The following is a 20,692-nucleotide window of genomic DNA, read 5'->3' on the forward strand; positions in this document are numbered from 1 at the left end:
CCACGCCCTCCCCCGCCATGCAGGTGCAAACCAGCACCCTGATCTTCTCCCACACTCCACCCTGACCCCCAACAACCTCTCCCCACACACCTGCCCCAGGCACCAGTCCAGCACCCTAACCCCCTGCCCGGAGCCGGATCCAAGGCCCGCAAACTCACCCTGCGGCTCCTCGCTCCCGCTGGCCCAGGAAAGTCCCGTCTCTGACCCCGCCTCCCGGGGATTCCGGAGCCCGGCCTCCTGCGCCACGGGACCAGCCGGGGCGGAGCCTCCCCGGTCCCGGTCCCACTCGCGTTCCAGGGTGCGCGGGCCCCACCAGCCCAGAGACCCGGCGCAGCCCCCTTGGGAGGCCGGTCGGAGCGGAGCTGCAGCCGAGCTGGGGGGCCGAGCAGGGAAGCAGGGAGCCCGAGGGCAGGCGCTCCCCTCCCCTTGCTGCAGGGCTGCCAGGAGCTCCTTTCACGGGGCGGTGCCCCTCTGGGCTTGGACTCCTGCAGCCTGAGCAAATTGCCCCGGCCTGAACTTTGCCCCTTTCCGGCAAAGAAGGGAAATTCTCCTCTCCCTGTACGGCTCAGGTGGGCCACCGACCCCCAGCGGGCTGGGGTGGATGCACCAGCCAGGTGTCTTCGGGGGAGGGGGGAGCAAACCTGGCGATGCCCCACCAATCCCAGCAGGACCTGAGTTCCACCCTTCCCCCGGGCATATAGGGAGCAGAACTGCAGCGTCCTCCCCAGGTCGCAGAGTGCCCCAGAGACCACCGCCTGGGAAGGAAGCTGAGGCCTCAGGAGAAGGATCCTGCAGCGCACAGGCCGCACCCTAATAGACCGTCACCCAAACATTGATCAACATCCCTGGGGCAACACCAAAGAAAGGAACGAGGAGCACTTGGGGCATCTGAGAGACAAACACATTTATTAGGGCATAAGCTTTCCTGGGCTAAAACCCACTTCCTCAGACGCATGCAGTGGAAAATACAGTAGGAAGATGAATAGATATACAGAGAACATGAACAAATGGGTGATGCCATACCATCTCTAATGGGACTCATCAATTAATGTGGGCTACTGTCAGCAGAAGAAAAACTTTTTTCTCTCATTAGAGTTGGTATGGCAACACCTATTTGTTCATGTTCTCTGTATCTCTCTCTCTCTCTTCCTACTGTATTTTCCACTGCATGCATCAGATGAAGTGGGTTTTAGCACGAAAGCTTATGCCCTAATAAATTTGTTAGTCTCTAAGGTGCCACAAGTGCTCATCGTTCTTTTTGCTGATACAGAGTAACACGGCTGCTACTCTGAAACCTGTCACCATGGAAAGGGAGTACCAGGAAAATGACATATTTGGGGTGGGATTTTCAGCCGTGTCGGAGTGACTTACAGCCTTTCCCTGGGACTGGTCTGTGGTGCTTTGGAAAATCCCACTCTTAAATGCTACTGAACAGCTGGAAAAAAGGAACTGAGCCAGCCCCATATTACCAGCAAGGGCTCAGCGAGCCACTGGTGGGCCATTGGCCACAGTTCAGGAACTACTGCCATAGAGATTTGGGTACTTGCTATATTCAGGACACCAGTGCTGTTCCTCCTGGGAAGAAAGTGAACTCTTCACACCTGGCTGGTTTTCCATTTTATTATTGCAAATTGATTTTTCCACATATATTTTCCATATATTACATATAAAATATTCCTCACACTCCTCTCTGAACCACATGCCTGGTGAATTTACAGGGCAATTCCCTTTGAAAGGTGGGCAAATCAGGAATCAGAGCCTCATTAACACACACAGTAGCAGCAAACTCCCGTCAAGGGGGAAAAATACACATCCGCTACATTCACTCTCACACACATCTAAGGTTCACCCCCACCAGCCCCTCCTCCTGTGGTCTCGTAAGGATCAGGCTCAGGAGACCAGGTGACTTAAACTTGGTAGGACTGGCTGACTTTGTTCATGTCCTGAGTTAGGTTAGGATCCACTCATCCTCCCTTGGAAGAGATGGCCTTGGTCTACATGTAATGAAGGCACGAAAGCATCCCCAGAGGGAGCATGTAGTTTCCAATCACATCCCCAGTGTTCCTAAACATTTTACAATGTGTCCAAGGCACTTTATAAGGCATAGGCAGTAGAGGAAGGCTGGTCTTGTGCTAAGAGTCACAGCTGGATCTGCTGTAGGCTTACATTGGGGAAGTCACTTCATCTTTCTCTGCCTCCATTTCCCTTCTCTGTAACAAGGGAATAATGACGATAACCCACCTTCCGAGGGGCTGGGAGGCTGAATTCACTAATGACAGCGAAGTGCCATGAATGCCTCAATAGTGAGAGGATAGGCGCAGGAGAACCGTGCTGGATCTAATTACGCAGCACTACAGAAGGGTAAAGTCGTCCTCTCCTCTGAGCACTAACCCCCAGGGGCATGAAGTTTTACATGTCAGATCTAGCCTGAAGCATTGTAAGCTCTTCAGCACAGGGCATTTGTGTCTGCACAGCACCTAGCACACTGGGGCCTTAGGGCACTACTTAATGCAAAGAACTCTTTAAACATATGCAGACTTGAGGGAAGCAGGGGAAGATTGTGGAAAGAATTCAGGTATGGCCACACTGCAGCTTAAATCCTCTCTCTAATTTACTGTTTATAGTGTGACAGCATCTAGGAGCTCAACTCAGCCCAGGACCCCACAGTGCTAGGTGCTGTACAAACACAGGATGAAAAGCTGCTCGCTGTCTCAAAGAGCTTTCAGTAGAAGCCAGCTCTGGGCTGAGAACAAGCAGGAAGCGGGTCAGAATGCGGGGGGGCACTCCTGAGAAGAGCCCATGGAAATAGGGACTTCCCTGAAATCAAAGCGCTGCCTCAGCCTGAACTCCGGAGTGGCTGGCACCTGGATTGCTTTCTCCATGGCGCTCCTGGGTAGCCATCAGGCACGAGCTCAGCCAGGTAAGCACCGGCCACATGGGCCCACAGGACAGCAGTCTTCTAGGAAAGGCCTCAACTGCTACAGATTTCACCTTTGCCATAATCACTTTGACTTTGCCAGCATGACTTAACCCTGCTGGGAGAAGAGAGGCATCTTGCCTTTTGGCTCCAACCATCTGGTCACCCTTGATCAGCCCGGCGAGATCAGGTACTGGTCTACAATAAGCACCCCCATTGCTCCTGAGCTAGCCGAGCAGAGGGGGGCGTTTGCAGTCTCTTCAACAGGCCTAGCTACCCCAGAGGACTCTGGCATCTCAGCAAAGAACTGTCTGACTTTGTCATCTCATGCCATCCACGGTCCCCAGAGGGCAGCCCCTCTGCCTTCCCCATGCCCCCCTCCCTGCTGCCACCTCTCCCACCTTCCTCCCTACAGAACGAGTCCTCTTCACTTCCACCTCCAGCCCCTCAATGGCATAACCATCTCTGCCCCTCCCTCCCTTCCCTGATGGATAAGCTGCCTTCAACCAGGGCAGACCTCCCCTCCCCAAACCCAGCCCGGAGGCAATGCTAAACGCCCCTCTGCAAGGACAACTCATGCTCAGATTGTCTCTATGTCTCACCATCAAGGAAGGGTAACCCTAGGACTTCTAGAGCACCATGTAACCTTAACCCTGATTCTACCTCAGAGTCCCATTTACTCCCTGCCCCTCCCCACTATCCCCTTTTAGCACCTCTCTGCTCCATCAGGGAGAGCTCTTTGGTGGGAGGTAAAAAGCCCCTGAATGGCACTGGTGATGCTGGGGCTGTGGGTCCAGACTTTCTTAGTGTATTGTCTGCATGAGTCAGAAGGGGAGGTGAAGTCAGGATCAGCCCCCCAATCCTTCTCCTTCCCCCCCAAATTGGAGGCACTTTGGTTCCTGGATATGTTCAAGGCAAGAGAATCACTGGCAATGTCTGGATTTTCGGTCTCGCTGATCTGCCCATCCCAGCTCTCCAGGGACGAGGCCAGGTCCCCTCAGACCATGGCCAGGCCCTCAGAGTGGCGGTGGCCGTGCGGCATGCTGGCTGTACTGCTGTCGGATTTGTAGCTCTTGGGAGCCCGGCTGGCTTTCAGGAGTACCAGGAACGTGTCTGTGGAGATGGCCCCGAACTCAAAAGTGAAGGTGCCGTAGAAGACGAGGATGTTGATGATGAAAATCCACTCGCACAGGGCGGCCACGTGTTGCAGAACAAAACTCTCCTGGACGAAGAACACACCACCTGGGGGCGCCAGAATCAAGGAAACCAGCAACCCACAGCAAGAGGCACCAGCATCTCTCCCCAGCGGGCGGGGGGGGGGGGGGGGGGAGCGGCAACTCCCCCAGACATGTGAGGCCGGGTTGAGTCAGTGTGAAGTGTACTGAGATCCTCTAGGGGGAATGGAGCATCGCTCCTGGATACAGGGAATTACCTGACCCCCAAGTGCTAGGCCTGCCTCCAGGAGAGGTCTGGCAGCCCAGGGCAGGGGATATAGCACTGAAACACACCTCCTCCCCCCCATGCAGTGCCAATCCCACTGCCCCACAAAGGGCTGCCAGCCCAGGGCAGGGAGTACAGCCCTGAACCCCCCATCCCAGTGCCAGTCTCACTGGCCCAGGAGTGGTCTGCCAACAACAGGACTGATCCTAGCTTACAGCTGCGGCCAATCCTGCTCCCACTGAAATCAGCAGCAGAACTCCCATTTTACGTCAGTGGGAGCAGGAGCAGGCCTTGGACTGGGTGCCTCTGCTTGTGAGCATGAGGAGTAATACAGCCACAGGGACCCTTGGCTCCTCATGTGCAGGGCAGGGGGGGTCACCGTGGCTCAGGCAGCCTGTCTCTCTCTCTGCCCCTTGATCTGTTAGCTATTGCTGGGACAGCTTACAGAGGTGCTGAGCTGGAACGAGACGCGGCCTTTTGGAGCGAGTTTGCAGGGAGCCATCCCAGCGGGACCCTTGGCTCCTCATGTGCAGGGCAAGGGGGGTCACCGTGGCTCAGGCAGCCTGTCTCTCTCTCTGCCCCTTGATCTGTTAGCTATTGCTGGGACAGCTTACAGAGGTGCTGAGCTGGAACGAGACGCGGCCTTTTGGAGCGAGTTTGCAGGGAGCCATCCCAGCCGGTTGAACATAAACCCACGAACTGCAGGGCGAGACCCCATGCAAACAGCCTCCAGGGCGGAACAGGCCTCTCATGGATGGCGGGGGGGGGGGGTGGGTGTTGTGTTAATGATCATCCCAGCGTGATCCTTCCAGCACAAAGTCTGTTGTCACAAAGGGTGCTTGGTATGCAAGGCTCAAGGGTGGATCCTGTGCCAAGAGTCCAGAATCTCTTCCACTTCAGGGAATACCCATCAGGGCAGGGCCAGCCCACCAAGTCCCCAAACTGCCTGTACCACCATTTACCCCACCCCCAGCTGTCAAACCCCTCCTTCTCCAGCAAGGAGACTCCATCTCCAGCCCAGCCATTTTCAAAAGAGCCCATGGGACTCCAACTCACATCCCACTGAGTTTCAGGGGCAGCTGGGTGCCCAGTGCCCTTAGGACTTATTGAAAGCGCCAGCCTCTCTTTCTTGCCCACACTCCTGTATAAGAGCCCCTCATTACAGCCCACAGTCTCCTCCCCTGGGACCCTTTTCCCCTGCCTTGGCCTGCAGCTCTCTGGGGAACCCAGGTCCTTCATTTTGGGACTGTGCTCCTCTGCTCTGCATACTCCGCTCCAAACTGCTTTCCAGCTCTGACTGCCCCAGCCTCCTCTTTGACTACTTATTCCATGGGTCTCCTTTATCCATTCATCTGTTAATGGAAATTGGACACCTGGTTTGGGCAGATCTGCACCGTCTTGGAAAATAAAATGGAAGGGCCTTCCCAGAAACTGTTCTCTCCTTATCGCTGCTGGAAATTCTCCCTCAGTTCCTTCTATGACATGTGAGCCTCTTATCTAGCTGGTTATTTCCTTTGCGTTCCTCCCAGCCCCAGCGCAAGCATCCCTCAGAATATCTCCCATGGACTGCAACTTTTCTCCTAAGGGACCAACCTCTAGGCTGAGAGGGGAATTGGACCTGGACAGCTCGGTCCAGCTGTGGGCTGCGAGCCTCAGTCATGTAGTTTTACGCCTTTTGTCCGCTGAGGCCACACAGCTATTGGCACAGAACTCGCCAATCAGCCAGCAGAAGGTCACGACTCCAGGTCACTCGCACCAGGGCCTGTGCTCCTGGAGCCCTCTGCAACTGCTCTTGCCATGTCTCTGCTTCTCCACTTGCTGCTCTCCTCTCTGCCAGCCACCATACCACTGGCTCCAATCCTGTTCTCATACACTCCTGCCTGTCTCTCCGATCCCTGGCACCTCCCTGCTCAGCCACTCTGGTTTCCGTTGCCCTTTCACCGCTGTGGAGTTTACTGACGCGGGGCTGGGATCCCAACCTCCTGCTGAGCATTGGGAATGCGTCCCACTTATCCAGCCAACACTCCACTTCACAGCCCCCAGCATTCAGTATTCTGCATCCCTGCACTTCGTACAGAGCCCCCTCTGCATTTCCAGCCCCACACGATGATCACTGGATCCTAGATGCCCACAGCTCACGCCTGCCTCCTTCCCACCCATCCCATCTACAATAGCTTCTGCAGCCAAGGGCTGTCCCCAGCGTGCTGCGTCAGGAAACGCATTACAACTGATGAAGTGAGCTGCAGCTCACAAAAGCTTATGCTCAAATAAATTTGTTAGTCTCTAAGGTGCCTAACCATTACAACCACTGCCACCATGCACCCGGCCTGTGCTTCCATACGACTCTTCTCCTACTCGGCACGGCTGCATCATCAGAGTCCCCTCTGACCTCTTGTATCTGCACTGGTGTCTCCTGGGCTCCCTTGCCATCCTGCCCAAGGGCTTTCGAGCTGCACCTTGGTTCCTATTTTGTCTGTGACCTCACTCCAAATAACCCTCTGCTGTGTCAGCCCAGACACTAGGGGCCTTTCTTTCGGCTAACACAATATTCCCTTCTTCTCCCCCAGTCACCCCTCCTGCTGCTCTCTTTATAAACCCCAACGCCTGCTAATTTAGCTGCCCACGAAGGGCCTTAGTTTAACCAGCTCCACCTCGCCTTTCCCCTCACCGCACGGTGACTCTGCTGGGTTTGCTTCTGTGTTTGCACAGAATGCATTTATAGCTCTGCTCAGCTCCCTCTTTTAAATCTGGATGGTCAGTAAATAACATTGCAGCCGGCTGGCTTATCCAGGGTTGAGGGCTCAAAACATTGCAGCCGCCTGTTATTTGTGTTACAGCAGCACCTAGGATCCGCAGGATCCAGGACCCCCCGCTGTGCTAGGCGCTGTACAAACACAGAATCCAAAGACTCTCCCTGCCCCCGAGAGCTTACTGTCTGATGGAAAAAAGGTTGACAGTGGCAAGATTTGAACCTACACTTACAAGGAACCTGGAGCCTAAATCCAGCCCCTTAGATGCTTGCCCCTGCTACCAGCTAGATTGGAACTCAAGAGGGCTAAGAAAGCTGTTTGCTTGAAAGCTACAAACCACCAGCAGCAGGGCCAGGGGGACCCCATGGCAAGGGATGCACTTTCCAGGAGCGCTGAAACAAGCCACCAAATGCTGCTGCCCAAGGGGCGAGCACTATTCCACACCCAGGCTCAAGTCTGCCTTCAGCTAGTAAAACCTAGTGCATGGACCACCGACTTCTGTCTTCCCTCCACACCTCCTCCAAGCAGCGAGCACCAGCCCCCCTCTCCTTCACTCCACCTCACCTTAGTCAGGAGAGCCTTCTCTGCAACTGTCTGGAGCACCCTCCCCGGATCACTGCCCCGCCTCGACTCTCCATCCCATTTCTAATCTCAGCAGCCAAGGGCCCCTCTCCCTTGCCCAGGCCCTCTGCTGCTATTATTTCTCTTTGCAATTGGACTAAAGGCTGTACGGCATTTGGAGGATGGTGTCTGCATAACAGACACGGTGCTAAGTCCAGCGGGGCTGCTCCAAGCCATGCAGAAGTGAGTGACAACTTTCCCTCAGTACGGTCTGAGCCATCGGATTTGTTGCCCAGCCCGCAGCACTGCCAACACTGGCAATTCGTTTTCGCACACCCCAGCTGCACGTTTCTTACCCACACACTATTGTGGGGAAAGGATACTGAAGACAAGGGTGATGAAGGCCAGAGCGGAGAGGATGCTGCGCAAGTGGGCGGTCCAGTAGTGGCCCCTGGTTTTCGCCATGCGGTAAGTCAGAAGTGACTGCAGGAACACAAAGAGCATGCTGGTCGGAAACGCCACACCTGCGCCAATGTAATGCAGCACCTTGGCATAGTCCACCTGGGAGACAGAAACAACCAGATCAGGGCACACAGAGTCCCACTCCGCTCCGTCGCCCAGACGCTACAGTTCACAGCACTCTGGCCTTCCTCTTTCTAACCCTGGAGTTTGGGTTCTAGCCCCAGTCAGATGTCCGTCTCTCACACACACCCTTCTCTGGCTTGGGGCGCCCTGCATCAGATATCACTCGCACACATACTTTCTAACTGGAGAGTCAGGATCCCAGAGCCACCATATGAGCAGCTGCATAATTAGAACCTAGCGGGTGTCCAGCACCTGGTTTCAGACACATTCTCCTCCAGACTCTAACATGAGGTTTGAGGTCTAAACCACCACAAGGAGTAGGAGCGGGAAGCAGAGCTCTCCCTCTACCTGGGAGCAGGTCTCACACGTAGGCAGAGCTGTCTGGGTCCCCACGTTCAGGTCTGAGGATTCCCCGGAGAGCGCTCGCAGCTGAGTCCAGACTGACAATGGATTCAGCAGGGGGATGTGGAACAGGTCTGGCTAAGTACTGTCCTCTGTGCGGGAAGGGAATCCATGTTTACACGGGTTCAGTGGGTTAGTCTCTGGCGTGGCAGAGCAGCATTCCCGCAGGCAGGGGGCTCCATGCCTCTGCACGTTCCCACCTGTTACGAGGCTGGCTCTGGCTGGCCCAGGAGGCTCAGAGACACAGTACAATGTGGCACCTTAGAGACTAACCAATTTATTTGTTAGTCTCTAAGGTGCCACAAGTACTCCTTTTCTTTTTGCGAATACAGACTAACACGGCTGTTACTCTGAAACCAGTACAATGTGACTGGCTGGCTTGATGCAAGGAGTAAGTTAGAGCAAGGCTGGGGCCGGGGTCGGGGCAGTGCAGCCAGCTGAGCTGTGTCCTCGGAATACAACATCCACTGCAGCATCCTGGGCAGTGAAGCCAGAACCTATCACACAAGGGAAAGGAGAGAAGCCAGGTGCTCTGGGCAGGCGACTGGTTACAAACGGCCTAGCAGCCCATCGCAGACCTGAGGGTGCCCAGAAACCTAGTTCCAGCCCAGCATCCCTGGATCTTTTTGCAGGTTTTGGGGGTGGCCAAGGCGTACCTATTGCTGCCTGTGGGTAAACATCCCCCGCCCCCAGGATGGCCTGATTATGGGCAGAGAAAAGCAGACTGCACTAGAAAGCAGCGTCTGCCCAGACACGTTTCCTGGCATTGCTTCGGGAGGAGAAAACATCCACCCTTGGCAGGCGCTGGGAGAACAGACACATCTGTGAGTCATCTGTTTTGCCCAGAGGCTCGGCGCCCTCTCCACGCACAAACCCAGGAGCACTAGTGACATCCAGCAGGGAACTGAAGCTCGGGGTAGGATCCCAGCTCCCACCATGGGAGCCAAGCTAGGTTCTATACAGCCCTCGGGATCTGGGCACCTCACAGTCATTCATCCAACCTGACAGCTGCCCAGGAGACAGGGCAGTGCCATTACCACCACATTACAGATGGAGATACTGAGGCACACTGAAGCTAAGTGACTTGCCCCAAGTCGTTCACAGAGTCTGTGGTAGAGCAGGGAACTGAACCTTGGTCCTCTGACTCCAAATCCAGTGGCTCATTCCCCAGGGCTAGACCACCTTTACTCCGCTGACAGTGCATTAACCTCCTCCCCCTGTCCTCCTCAGACTGGGAACCCTGGCATTGGGTCATTTGGTTTTGGGGTGGGGGGTAATTCCTTGCCCCCAGCTAAAGCTCTCCATAGTTCAGCCCAGGGGATAGGGCTCCCCATAGAGCGGGCCGAAGCTGGCCAGCCCATAGCTGGGTTCAGGTGAGACGAGGAAGGTGTTGCTCACTCCAAGAGTTGGACACGTTACCTCCGCAGCCTTCCCTCCCCGCCACCAGGCCCTGGTCTCTGATCCAGGACATTGGCTGGCACTAGATCCCCAGGCTGATTTTGATGAGTCTGCCCCTGTTGCCTGGAACTCCCGAAGATCCCATCACACCCAAGCCATGCACCTACAATCCAAGTCACAATTCAGAGCCATTTCCTAGACAGGTGCTGAGCGCTCTCGACTCCCGTTGGCTCAGCTCCTCACAGGATCAGGCCCTCAGGGAGCAGACTGCTTTGCCAGGTGTTTCTCCCTGTGCTGCCAACTGCTCTGCAGTCTTGGTTTCCTTGCAGCCACGCTCTGGGCTGCCTTATGGCACCAACTCTCGTGAGTCCCAGCTCACCAGACTCCCACATGTGCGGCACCCTCCTGCCACTCGCCTTCTTGCGCATGCAGAGCGGAGCAAATTCCAAGACCCCACCCCTGGCTTCCCAGGCATTTCAGGGTCCTGCCCTTTAAAGCCCTTCCTAGCCAACCTCACAGAACTCCTGCCCTACTCATCTGGCACTGGCCAGCCTCCTCTGCCCAGTGCAAGAGCCTTCCCCTCTGCAGCTCTTGATGTCTGGAAGAGCCATCAGTTGAAGAGAGGCCTTCTCTTTCCTGCCTGTGCCTCTCTCCCTCCGCTAGCTTTCAACTCCAGAGAGCACTACAGGGAAGCAGTTTCTCTGCATGGTGTCTGCCCTCCAATGCTGGATTGCACAAGCCCATCAAGCTGGGGGAAGCTGATGAGCACAGTGGGGTAGTCCCCGCTGACCTGACAGCTGGAATGGACCTGGTGACAGCGTCCACTCATCCAGGCCATCTTATCTGCCCCATGTCTGATGGAAAAGCCCCAGAGTCCAGGGCACAGGGGCATCAAATATTGTGTTAGTGACACAATCCAAAGGGAAGGAATCTTGGACTGTGGCTGTGCGAACATCCCTAGTGCAAAGCAATCCAGGGGCTGCTCTGGCCTCGCGCCCCCCAGAATCTCTCTGCTGAGACATGGAGCAGTGGGGCTCAGGCCCCACCACTGTTCTGGAAAGCGGGCCCAGCCCCACCAATGTTGGAGCCAGGGGTGCAACCAGGATTTTGCTAAGGAAGGGGCCCAGGTGACCTGTCCGGCTGCCCCAGATTTGACTAGCACTGCGACCTGGCACACCGGTATAAGGGCTGGAACTAGAAGTGCTGGGTGGAGATCGCAGCCCCTGGCTTGAAGTGCTTTCCATCATATACAGGGTTTACAGCAGGGGTGGGAAAAATACAGCCCACGGTGCAGTGGGGTGCTCAGACAGGCTCCCTGCCTCTTGTGGCCCCACACCACTCCCAGAAGCAGCCAGCTGCTGCTGGCATGTCTCTGCGGCCCCTGGCAGGGGGCGGGAGATGGCTCCGCATGCTGCCCCCATCCCCAGCACCATCCTCACAGTTCCCATTGGCCGGAAACCAGCCAATGGGAGCTGCGGGGTGGTGCTTGCGGGTGTGGGCAGCGCATGGAGACCGGCTGCTCTCCTCCCCTCAAGGGGCATGCAGAAACATGCACCAAACTCCCTGCACCTGCACCAAACCCCCTCCCAGAGCCCGCACCCCTCACCCTCTCTTGAACCCCAACACTCTGCACCAGCCCAGAGCTCCCTCCTGCACCCAAACTCCACCTAGATCCTGCACCTCTCCTGCACCCCAATCCCCTACCCCAGCCCGGAGCCCCCTCCTGCACCAAACCCCCTCCCAGAGCCCACACCCCTCACCCTCTCTTGAACCCCAACACTCTGCACCAGCCCAGAGCTCCCTCCTGCACCCAAACTCCACCTAGATCCTGCACCTCTCCTGCACCCCAATCCCCTACCCCAGCCTGGAGCCCCCTCCTGCACCAAACCACCTCCCAGAGCCCACATATCCCTCCATTAATATAGTAGAAATGTGCGGCCCGGGACAACTTACCAAAATTCGGGGAGTGGCCTCCCTGCAAAAATTATTGCCCACCCCTGGTTTAAAGTTTGGTTCAATGGCTCTCAGCACCCCCACTATACAAATTGTTCCAGCACCCCTGCGCACAGGGCCCCAGCACCATTCAACTTTGGCCCAGCTGCCCTGCTGTCATGCCTGCCTACCTGGGGGGATCCACCCCCCTGACCCTGGAGTATCAGGGTCTCTTCCCCTTTGCCCCAAGACTCCTGGGACCGATCACAAATTTTACAAACCTGCACCTACAGGCACACCCCTGGGGTCCAGGAGCAGCCCTCAGTGGTTCTCGCTGGAGGGCAGCAGGTTTGCAAACATCAGGGTGAGTCTTCTTCACACAAGATCAACCCCTGGTTTCTAGGCTCTAGATTCCCACCAGAGACAGGTGGCCTACATGGACCTGGGTATCAAGTGTCCAATCTGGGAATGCTAATGCATACAGCAAGATGGGGACTCTCAGCACCTGCTCACCCAATCCTGCTCAGCACAGATGAATCCCAGCTATTTCCAAGCCTACAGTAAACGCTAAGCCAGCATGTCACTGCAACATGCAGACCAAAACTTGAAAATGCAGAACAACTGCCTGAGCTAGCTCCTGCTGCAGCCCCTGGCTGGTGGGCGGGCTTCAGGCTTCCCTAGATGGGTTTTGGTGACAAGATCAGAGATTGCTGGGCAATGTTATCCACAAATATTTACTTTACAAGATAAGAGTTAAACAGACTGGCAGCTTAGTCTGGGCCCATTAGGGGTGAGCAAACGAAGGCGAATTCCAGAGCTTAAGAGGAAAGGAAATTTACTTGATGAAGTAAAAAAAATTAATGAAAATGGGGGGTTGATTCTAAATACTCCCCTGTGATACTGGAAACACCAAACACAAGCGCTGGGAGAGAGCGCGCTTCGGCCCCCATCTGTTCCCCCCCTCCAGAGGAGTCGTCTTACCTGAAAGTTGCCAACCATGGTGAGGCCAGCGGCGCAGATCCAGCCTGCCGCCAGCCCCAGGGTGTTGAGAAGGGACGGCCCACAACACTCGATGACGTGGGCGTATCTCAGCAGGCCAACAAGCATCACTGGGAGATGGAGACAAGGCATCCCATCAGGCACATGCCCACCAGCTGCAATGTCTCACCTCCCAGAGCCATCTCTGCCCCACCTGAGCCTGCCCGAGGGGCAGGAGAACAAGGAGCACTTCGCCCACCCCTCTGTCTTGGAGAGGCCAAGCAGACCCAAGGCCAGCAACAGCTACCACCTGGAGATGATGACACAGATGCTCCTTCTATCACAGGGCCCAAGGGCCATATTTGGTTAATTTCAGTCTCGGGGTGATACCAGGGGCCCTGTCAGCCCTCCCAACACATACTACAGGGCAATCTGCTCCTGCTCCTAGTGCCGAAAGCCGGGAGGGCGAGGAGAGCAAAGATTTTAGATTAAATGTTCCCCATGGGTACCATGCAGACCCAAAGGCCCTGTGCTGAAGAGCTTACAATGCTTCCGGCCAGATCTGACACTTAAAACTTCACACACAGCTGCGGGGAACTGAATCCTGCCATGCACGGCTCTCCTAGGGCCAGGCTGTGGGAGGCACCAGTCGCACAGCAAGCTGCTGGGGCTCTAACAGGCTGCAGTGGGCCGGGGGTTTTGACACTGATGCCAGGTTGCAGTAGTTATTTGACATGGAGTTCGACACAGAGAACTAAACCACGGAACTCAGCAGCAAGGGGTCAAGGACCAGAAATCCACACCCCCCCCCGACTTCCCCGGAGCAACAGGGTCCTTGCACATCCCTGGGGGGTACGTTTCTAGGGCCAGGACAGGCTGGGGAGTAGCCATGCTGCCCGCCCTCCTGCACGAGCCCCCTACAGTGGGAAGCTCTCGCAAGCAGGGCACCTGGGTCTGGTTCGCTTTATATGCAAACAGACACCTACAGACCCCCACTCCTCCCTACATCTGTGCCCTGCACGCTGCCCCTAGCCGCCCCCTCTCCATGCAGATTGCATCAGCCTCTGCCCCGGCGCTCACCCCTGCCCTCCCATCGGGCAGAATCCCGTGTCTGAGCTCAGTGCTGACCCCACTGGGCCATGCCCTCCTCAGCCCCTCGGCTTGGGCTCTGCAGCGGGTGCATCTGGGTCAGCTCAGCCTTAGGCACCAGCAAAGCAAGCAGCTGCCAGGAGCCTGTGCCCCCACCCCCGGCCCTGCACCCTCCCCCATCAGCTGCAACAGGTCACGGAGAACTGGTGGCCTGTGTATGGGAAGGGCAGCCCTGCCCCGGACAGCTGAGCTTCTGCAGCTCTGCGTCCCCATCCCCAAGCAGCCCGGACTTACCCATGAACGAGCCCAGGCTGCAGATCAGGCTGAAGAAGCAGCTCTCCGGAGGGAAGGTGCCACACTTGCTGGGGAGAGCAGACAGGGCCTGTTAGAGACGCCACATGGCACGGGGCCTTGGGTGGGCCACTAGCCCAGGGGAATCAGGCCTGCTGGCAGTGCTGCCAATAGCTGGGGCAGCTGCCCTCCCAGTCTTGGCCTTGCTGCCCCACTTGCTCCCTCCATTCCCCCCTGGCTGATCCGTGGCCATTTGCCATTTCCCCTCCCCCTGTGTGGCGCTCCAGGCTGCCGAGATGTGGTGCTGAGGGCGCACAGGACAGGGTCTCATCAGGAAGCACTGGAGCTGGAGTGGGATGGGCTGCTCACAGCTGGCACACCCCCACACTGCACGGCCATCATGCTGCAGCCAGGTGGACTCGCAGGGGGATGCTTGGTGGACGCAGGAGGCTCTTCACTCCTTTGGTGCCCACCTGCAGCGGTAGGCAGCTCTCACCTCCAGGCCACAGGACCAGGGCTGGGGCCCAACCCCAGTGTGGGTACCACAGGAGGACGGGGGGAAGTGCCACCCCTTAGCTGGGATCCTGTCCGTGCAAACTGGAGATCCTTGGAGCTGCTGTCCTGGCCAGCACCCCTGAGCTGCCAAGCGGGAGGGTGGGCGCTATGCCTTAGTGCCATGGTTGCTGGGGCATTGCCTGCTCCACCCATGCCCTCAGAGAGTGCCCCGTCATAACCTGCCCCCTCAGAGAGCCCCGCACAGGGCGAGGGATGCTGCATACAGCACCAGCTGCTCCCCTTGCCTCTTCACGCTCTGCAGAGCCATGGCCAGGTGCTATGGGGCGGAGATGGGCTGCCCTGGACAGCAGGGCACCGGCCACATGCGCTGTGCCTGGCAAAGGGGAGGGCAAAGGGAATGTCTTACTTCAGGCCAGGTGGGTGTAGGCAAACCAGCACTTCAGACACGGCCCCTGAGGCTAGCCACCACACGCACACAAGCCAGGGACCGACCCCTCCCTCCCTGGGCCAATCACCCCTCCCCCCCTTCTCCTTCCCCTCCCCAGATCAGGACTAGCTGGGAGGCTTGGAGGGGGCTGGTGTGACGACTCCCTTGGCAACAGCCTGGCCCAGCAGAGGCCCTGGGGCGGGAGGGCGGGTGTGTGTGTGGCTCCAGGCGGTCTCTCCCCAGCTGGGAGCAAGCTGGAGCCTCCAGCGCACCTGACCTTTCCCCCACTTCACAAACAGGAAGCCAAGGGGAAATTCCAACCGCAGCACCCACTTCTACTTCATGCGAGCCGGCCCGGGCCCCGGCCCCGGCCCCGGCCCCTCCTCCTCCTCCTCTTCCTCTGCCACAGGCACTGCTGCTGGCCTCCCATCCCAGCCGCGCACACACCCCGCGTGCCCCCCCACACACCCCGCGCACACCCCGCGCACACCCCGCGTGCCCCCCCCCACACCGCGCACACCCCGCGTGCCCCCCCCCACACCGCGCACACCCCGCGTGCCCCCCCCACACCGCGCACACCCCGCGTGCCCCCCCCACACCGCGCACACCCCGCGTGCCCCCCCCACACCCCGCGCACACCCCGCGTGCCCCCACACACACCCCGCGCACACCCCGCGTGCCCCCACACACACCCCGCGCACACCCCGCGTGCCCCCACACACACACCGCGCACACCCCGCGTGCCCCCCCACAGAGCTCACAGACACAGGCCACAAACACACACTACTCACACACCCAGTGTGTCACAAACACACACACACACTGCTCACACCGACCATGTCACAAACACACACTGCTCACACCCATGCCCCACACACCACTCACACCCCGCGTGCCACACACACACACCGCTCACACACACACTGCTCACACCGAGCATGCCACAAACACACACACTGCTCACACCCATGCCCCACATACACTGCTCACACCCAGCGTGCCACAAACACACACACACACACTGCTCACGCACCCCCAAGCCACAAACACACATGCACTGCTCACAGCCAGCATGCCACAAACACATGCTTAGGGGGTCCTTTCTGCAGGCGCTCCCAGCCACTACAGAAATGCCCCAAGACTCCTTCCCAGAGACCACCGCTCCATGCATCCAGCACCCCCTCCATCCCCAGGTGTGCACGCCACCCCCCAGCCACAAACCTCTGCACAGAGCACATCAACCACACACACACACACACCACTACACAACCACCACACACACGCCACCCTTCCCCTCAGAGACCAGCTCCACACAAACCAGTCACCACACACACACACACAACCCCCCAGGGGTGGAGTTTGTGGAGGGACAGCAGACCACTGGGGTGGGGGGATGGAGCACCAGGCTTCCCTATGCCATAAGCTCCACAGCCGGGGAGATGCCTCCAGACCTCATCCTAACCCCACCCTGCAACCTGTCCTGGAGCTGTTTCCCCTCTGGCTCCTCGAGAAGGATCCTGTTAATGACTGGCAGGAATCTAGCCTGGACTTGCAGGTCCTGCCAGCTGCAGGGTTTGCCAACCAGCTGCCCCGGAGACCTGACCATCACCCCCACTCAGCACTGGAATCACCCAGCTGCTGCTAACTGAGACACAGCCACAGGGCGACCTCTTTGGCCGCAGAGCCCCAGGGGCACCAGCCCAGCTCCTGAGCTTGAGTTCCAGTCCTAGCTCCCGAGCCACACAAGCAGCAGGACCCTTCACTGCCGGCTCTGCCAGCCAAGTCATTTCAGTCCAGTCCCTTCCCTCCATCTGCAAGACCAGCTCCCTGCTCAGCTACGCTCCGTCCCCAGCACCCGCTCAGGAGTGGGCGTGGGAGCCAGCAGAGCTACACCCCTATGAGTGGTTCTCCAGGCCCCAGCAGTAGCATGGGATGGCAGCAGCGCCCGGGCATTGCCACCCCGGGCACCCACTGGCTCCCAGTCTCACTCCCTTTCCGTTCGCAGCATGCTGGCAGGGGCAGACAGGGCTGGGAGCTCTTTGCTAACAAGCACGAGCACGTGGCACTCACGGCCACAATTAGGCAGCTGAGATCCGCCCCCCTGGGCAAGAGGGAAAGTCGTCAGCAAGACGCTGCAAGCCACAGGTCTTGCTGACAGCCACAGGAGTGCAGCTCCTTGCAGTTCCAGGAACAACCTGCCCCTCACCCCCACAGTTCCAGGAACCGCCCACACATGTGCACTGGACCGGTTCAGCAGCTACTGGATTGCTGTGCCATTTGGGGGTATTTTTGCTCTTACCTGACCAGAGGAATGTGATCCAGAGTGCAGCACGAAATGGGGCCATCCAGCCCACAGGACTGGTTATAATTCCTGAGGAGAAGGGAACAAGACACATTAGATAAGGGATCAATATGTGTCGGGCACCAGACTTGCTGAGCCCACCACTTTCTGCAGATTTTAAGCCTTCATTAAAATAAGTTTCCCAGCCCTGCTGGTTGCAGAGAAAATCAGCCCAACGTGACCCCATACAGTGCCGTCTGCCTGCGTCTGCAGCCAAGCTAACACGGCCCAGAACTGGGGCCTGACCTCGGCTGGCTCAACGGGACGCCCGCACAGAAGCTTACCAGTGACACAGCAACGCTGCTAATGATTTTGCTGCAAATCGTTTTAGCAAAACTCTTCTAGCTACTCTGGGGTTGGGGGCGGAGTCCTCCCTCCCCCCAACCTGACCCCTCTGCAGTTTCCCCAGGATCAATACAGATAGCATCAAGCACAACTCAAGGGAGCGCTGAGGTTCAGCTCACATGGCGTCTGGATGCTGCTCCAAACAATCAGAAGCTCTTGGACCCGCTAAGCTGAGCTGTCAGGCTCCCTGAGGAGATGCCACAGGCAGGACATGGCTCGCTGGCAGGGGTTGAACCCCTCTGCTTCCAGCAGGACCCTGGAAGCTTAGAAGCCCCCAGAGAGTTACAAATGAACCCAAATCCATCCTCGGGACAGGCTCAGTCTGTGTCCCGGAAGAAGCTGCAGGGCAGTTCGAGTCTTGGGCTGACGTTCAGATCAGCTCTCCTTTTATCCAATCAGATTTGCCCAGCTGAGTCCACAGTCCTGTGCCAGGAAGTGGCTCATGGGGCAATGCCCATTTGGACAGCTCCAGCCAAACCACCCCAGGGCCTGGAGCCAGGGAGCAGGATGGGTTTCCTGCAGCAGTTTAGTCCCCATCTCCCAAGAGCAGATGGAGATGGGCTGCCATTAACTGTGCCCAAGCAGTCCGGGAAAGGGGGCGTAACTCCTTCCTCCCCATCAAACAAAACCAGAGACACAGCAACGCTCCCATCTGCTCACTAAAGCCACGTGTCAGTGTGGAGCAGCAAGGGCAAACATGCGGGGATCCTCGTTTCACAGCACGCTCCCCAAGGAGCCCCGAAGAGCCAGGCAGGTGGGCTGAAGATAAAGCCAGAGGCCTGATGGGACCTCTCCCCAGGGCTCCTAGCTGTGCGTATACATACAGCCCCTTCGGCAGCTGGCTGCTCACTACGTGGGAATGGCCCGCGGTTCACACCTGGGGAGATGAGTCCATCTTGTGGCCCATGCCTGTGGACAGAGGCGACCCTCACTAACGGGATTTACAGCTACAGCCTCTCTGTGCAGGCAGGGAGGAGTCACACATGGCTCTTTGGAACTAGTGGGTTTCTTGCCCCCCGATGGAAACCAGAGCAAGAGGCCAGGACAGGAAGGGAGGGCCAAGGGCAAGTCCTGAGCCAAGTTCTGCATTGCAGAGAAAAGAAAGGCCGGGATAAGAGCCATGAAAATCGCTGAGAGAGCCGGACGCGATCAGAGGGACACAAGCCAAGCCGCCAGGCCAAACCCAGGGTAGGATGTATAGCTTTGGAACCCTGCGCCCCCTAACTTCCAGCCAATCAGCAGTCGCTGTCAGGGAGGGACCAGAACAGCCAGGTCAATATGCAGAGCCCGAAAACCCCCTGAACACGGGACGGGAAGGGACCTCATGGGTAGCAAGTCCAGTCCCAGCCCCCCACCCCCCGTCATCGACGAGTAGCCTCCCTGAAATCAGACAGATGATGAGCACAGCTGCCACTTCTCAGCCAGCCCCAGCCCCAGGAATGCCTGTGAACAGTGATGGCCGCAGCTCCGAGTCCTGTGCATCGTTACAGACCCTCCAGGGGAACTTGGAACCACCTGATCGCCTCAAATGGGCCCCCAGATGCTGCCCTCTCACCCTCGACATGGTCCCAGGTGGGCAGAGGAACGGCTGTCCAGTGGGAGAGCCTATACAGCTCTCGAATGCTAGAGCAGACGAGCACGCACACACCCCTCCATGGATGAGCTGCTTTTCTGTGGGTCCTGTCTTCTTGTGGCAGGGCACACATGCGCCCCGGGGGGCACTGCAGAAGCAGCGGGGCGAGGAAGGAAGGAAGATGGCCCACACCTCTTCCCATTTGACCAGCTGAGGCCCTTCCCAGTTGTTCCAGGCAGACAGGTCTGTGTGTGTGCAGCGGAGCTGTAGCCGCGCTGGTCCTGGGTCTCCGTGCAGCAGCCAGTGGAGAAAGCCATCCCTGCCAGCGCTGCCTCTAGGAGAGCCGTGCATGGCAGGGTTCAGATCCCTGCTGCTGTGTGTGAAGCCAGTCAGTCTCGCGGGGTTGGCTCTGGCTGCTCTCTCGTGTGGCTGCTGAGTTTCCATTGGCAGAGGTGATGGTTTCTCCAAGTCCTCCTTAACGGCTAGCGTTGACTCCCAGGGATCTCCTGGCCCCAGTGCCTCCTCCCTGCCCCCTCTGAGCGTGTGGCAGATGCACAGGAGAGGCTGTGTGCGCAGGGCAGCCACTGGGACCTGTGAGCTGCCCAAGGTAAAAACTGACCGAATGTCACCACACAGAATGAGCTGGTCCTGAGACAGCCTCCCACGCTGCCAAATTCTGCACGGCAAAGCATCAGGAACCCCATCCCACAACAGCGACGCAGACACCCGGCAACCCCCGCTACAGCGCGGCCGCCCCACGACCCCCCCCCCCGGCTACAGCGCGGCCGCCCCACGACCCCCGTCCGTCTCCCCCCCGCTACAGCGCGGCCGCCCCATGACCCCCCCCCGCTACAGCGCGGCCGCCCCATGACCCCCCCCCGCTACAGCGCGGCCGCCCCATGACCCCCGTCCCCCCCCCCACAGCGCGGCCGCCCCACGACCCCCGCCCCCCCCCCCCCCACAGCGCGGCCGCCCCACAACCCCCGCCCCCCCCACAGCGCGGCCGCCCCACGACCCCCGTCCCCCCCATGACCCCCGTCCCCTTCCACTACAGCGCGGCCGCCCCACGACCCCCCCCCCCCACTACAGCGCGGCCGCCCCCATCCTCTCTGTGACACAGCAGCCACCTGGGAGCCTCTGGCACCAA

General features: G+C 58.2%; 1 protein-coding gene across 3 annotated transcripts in view; it reads right to left on the minus strand.

The window, feature by feature from the left end:
• Positions 1-20,692, minus strand: part of NFKB2 (nuclear factor kappa B subunit 2) — a 58,719-nt gene that overhangs the window by 25,451 nt on the left and 12,576 nt on the right. The window contains exons 3-5 of one of the 3 annotated variants that reach the window (XM_084634486.1): positions 17,586-17,657; positions 14,347-14,414; positions 12,967-13,094 (exon numbers count right to left, since the gene is read on the minus strand). In XM_084634486.1, the coding sequence (XP_084490612.1) occupies positions 12,967-13,094; positions 14,347-14,414; positions 17,586-17,657 (268 nt within the window). Of the gene's footprint in view, positions 1-90; positions 107-158; positions 453-12,966; positions 13,095-14,346; positions 14,415-17,585; positions 17,658-20,692 lie in introns of those variants that run through there. The other 2 variants (XM_084634483.1, XM_084634485.1) reach the window with 2 other exon arrangements.

The sequence above is a fragment of the Lepidochelys olivacea genome (assembly GCF_965140295.1).
Source record: "Lepidochelys olivacea isolate rLepOli2 genome assembly, chromosome: 7".
Taxonomy (NCBI): Eukaryota; Metazoa; Chordata; order Testudines; family Cheloniidae; genus Lepidochelys; species Lepidochelys olivacea.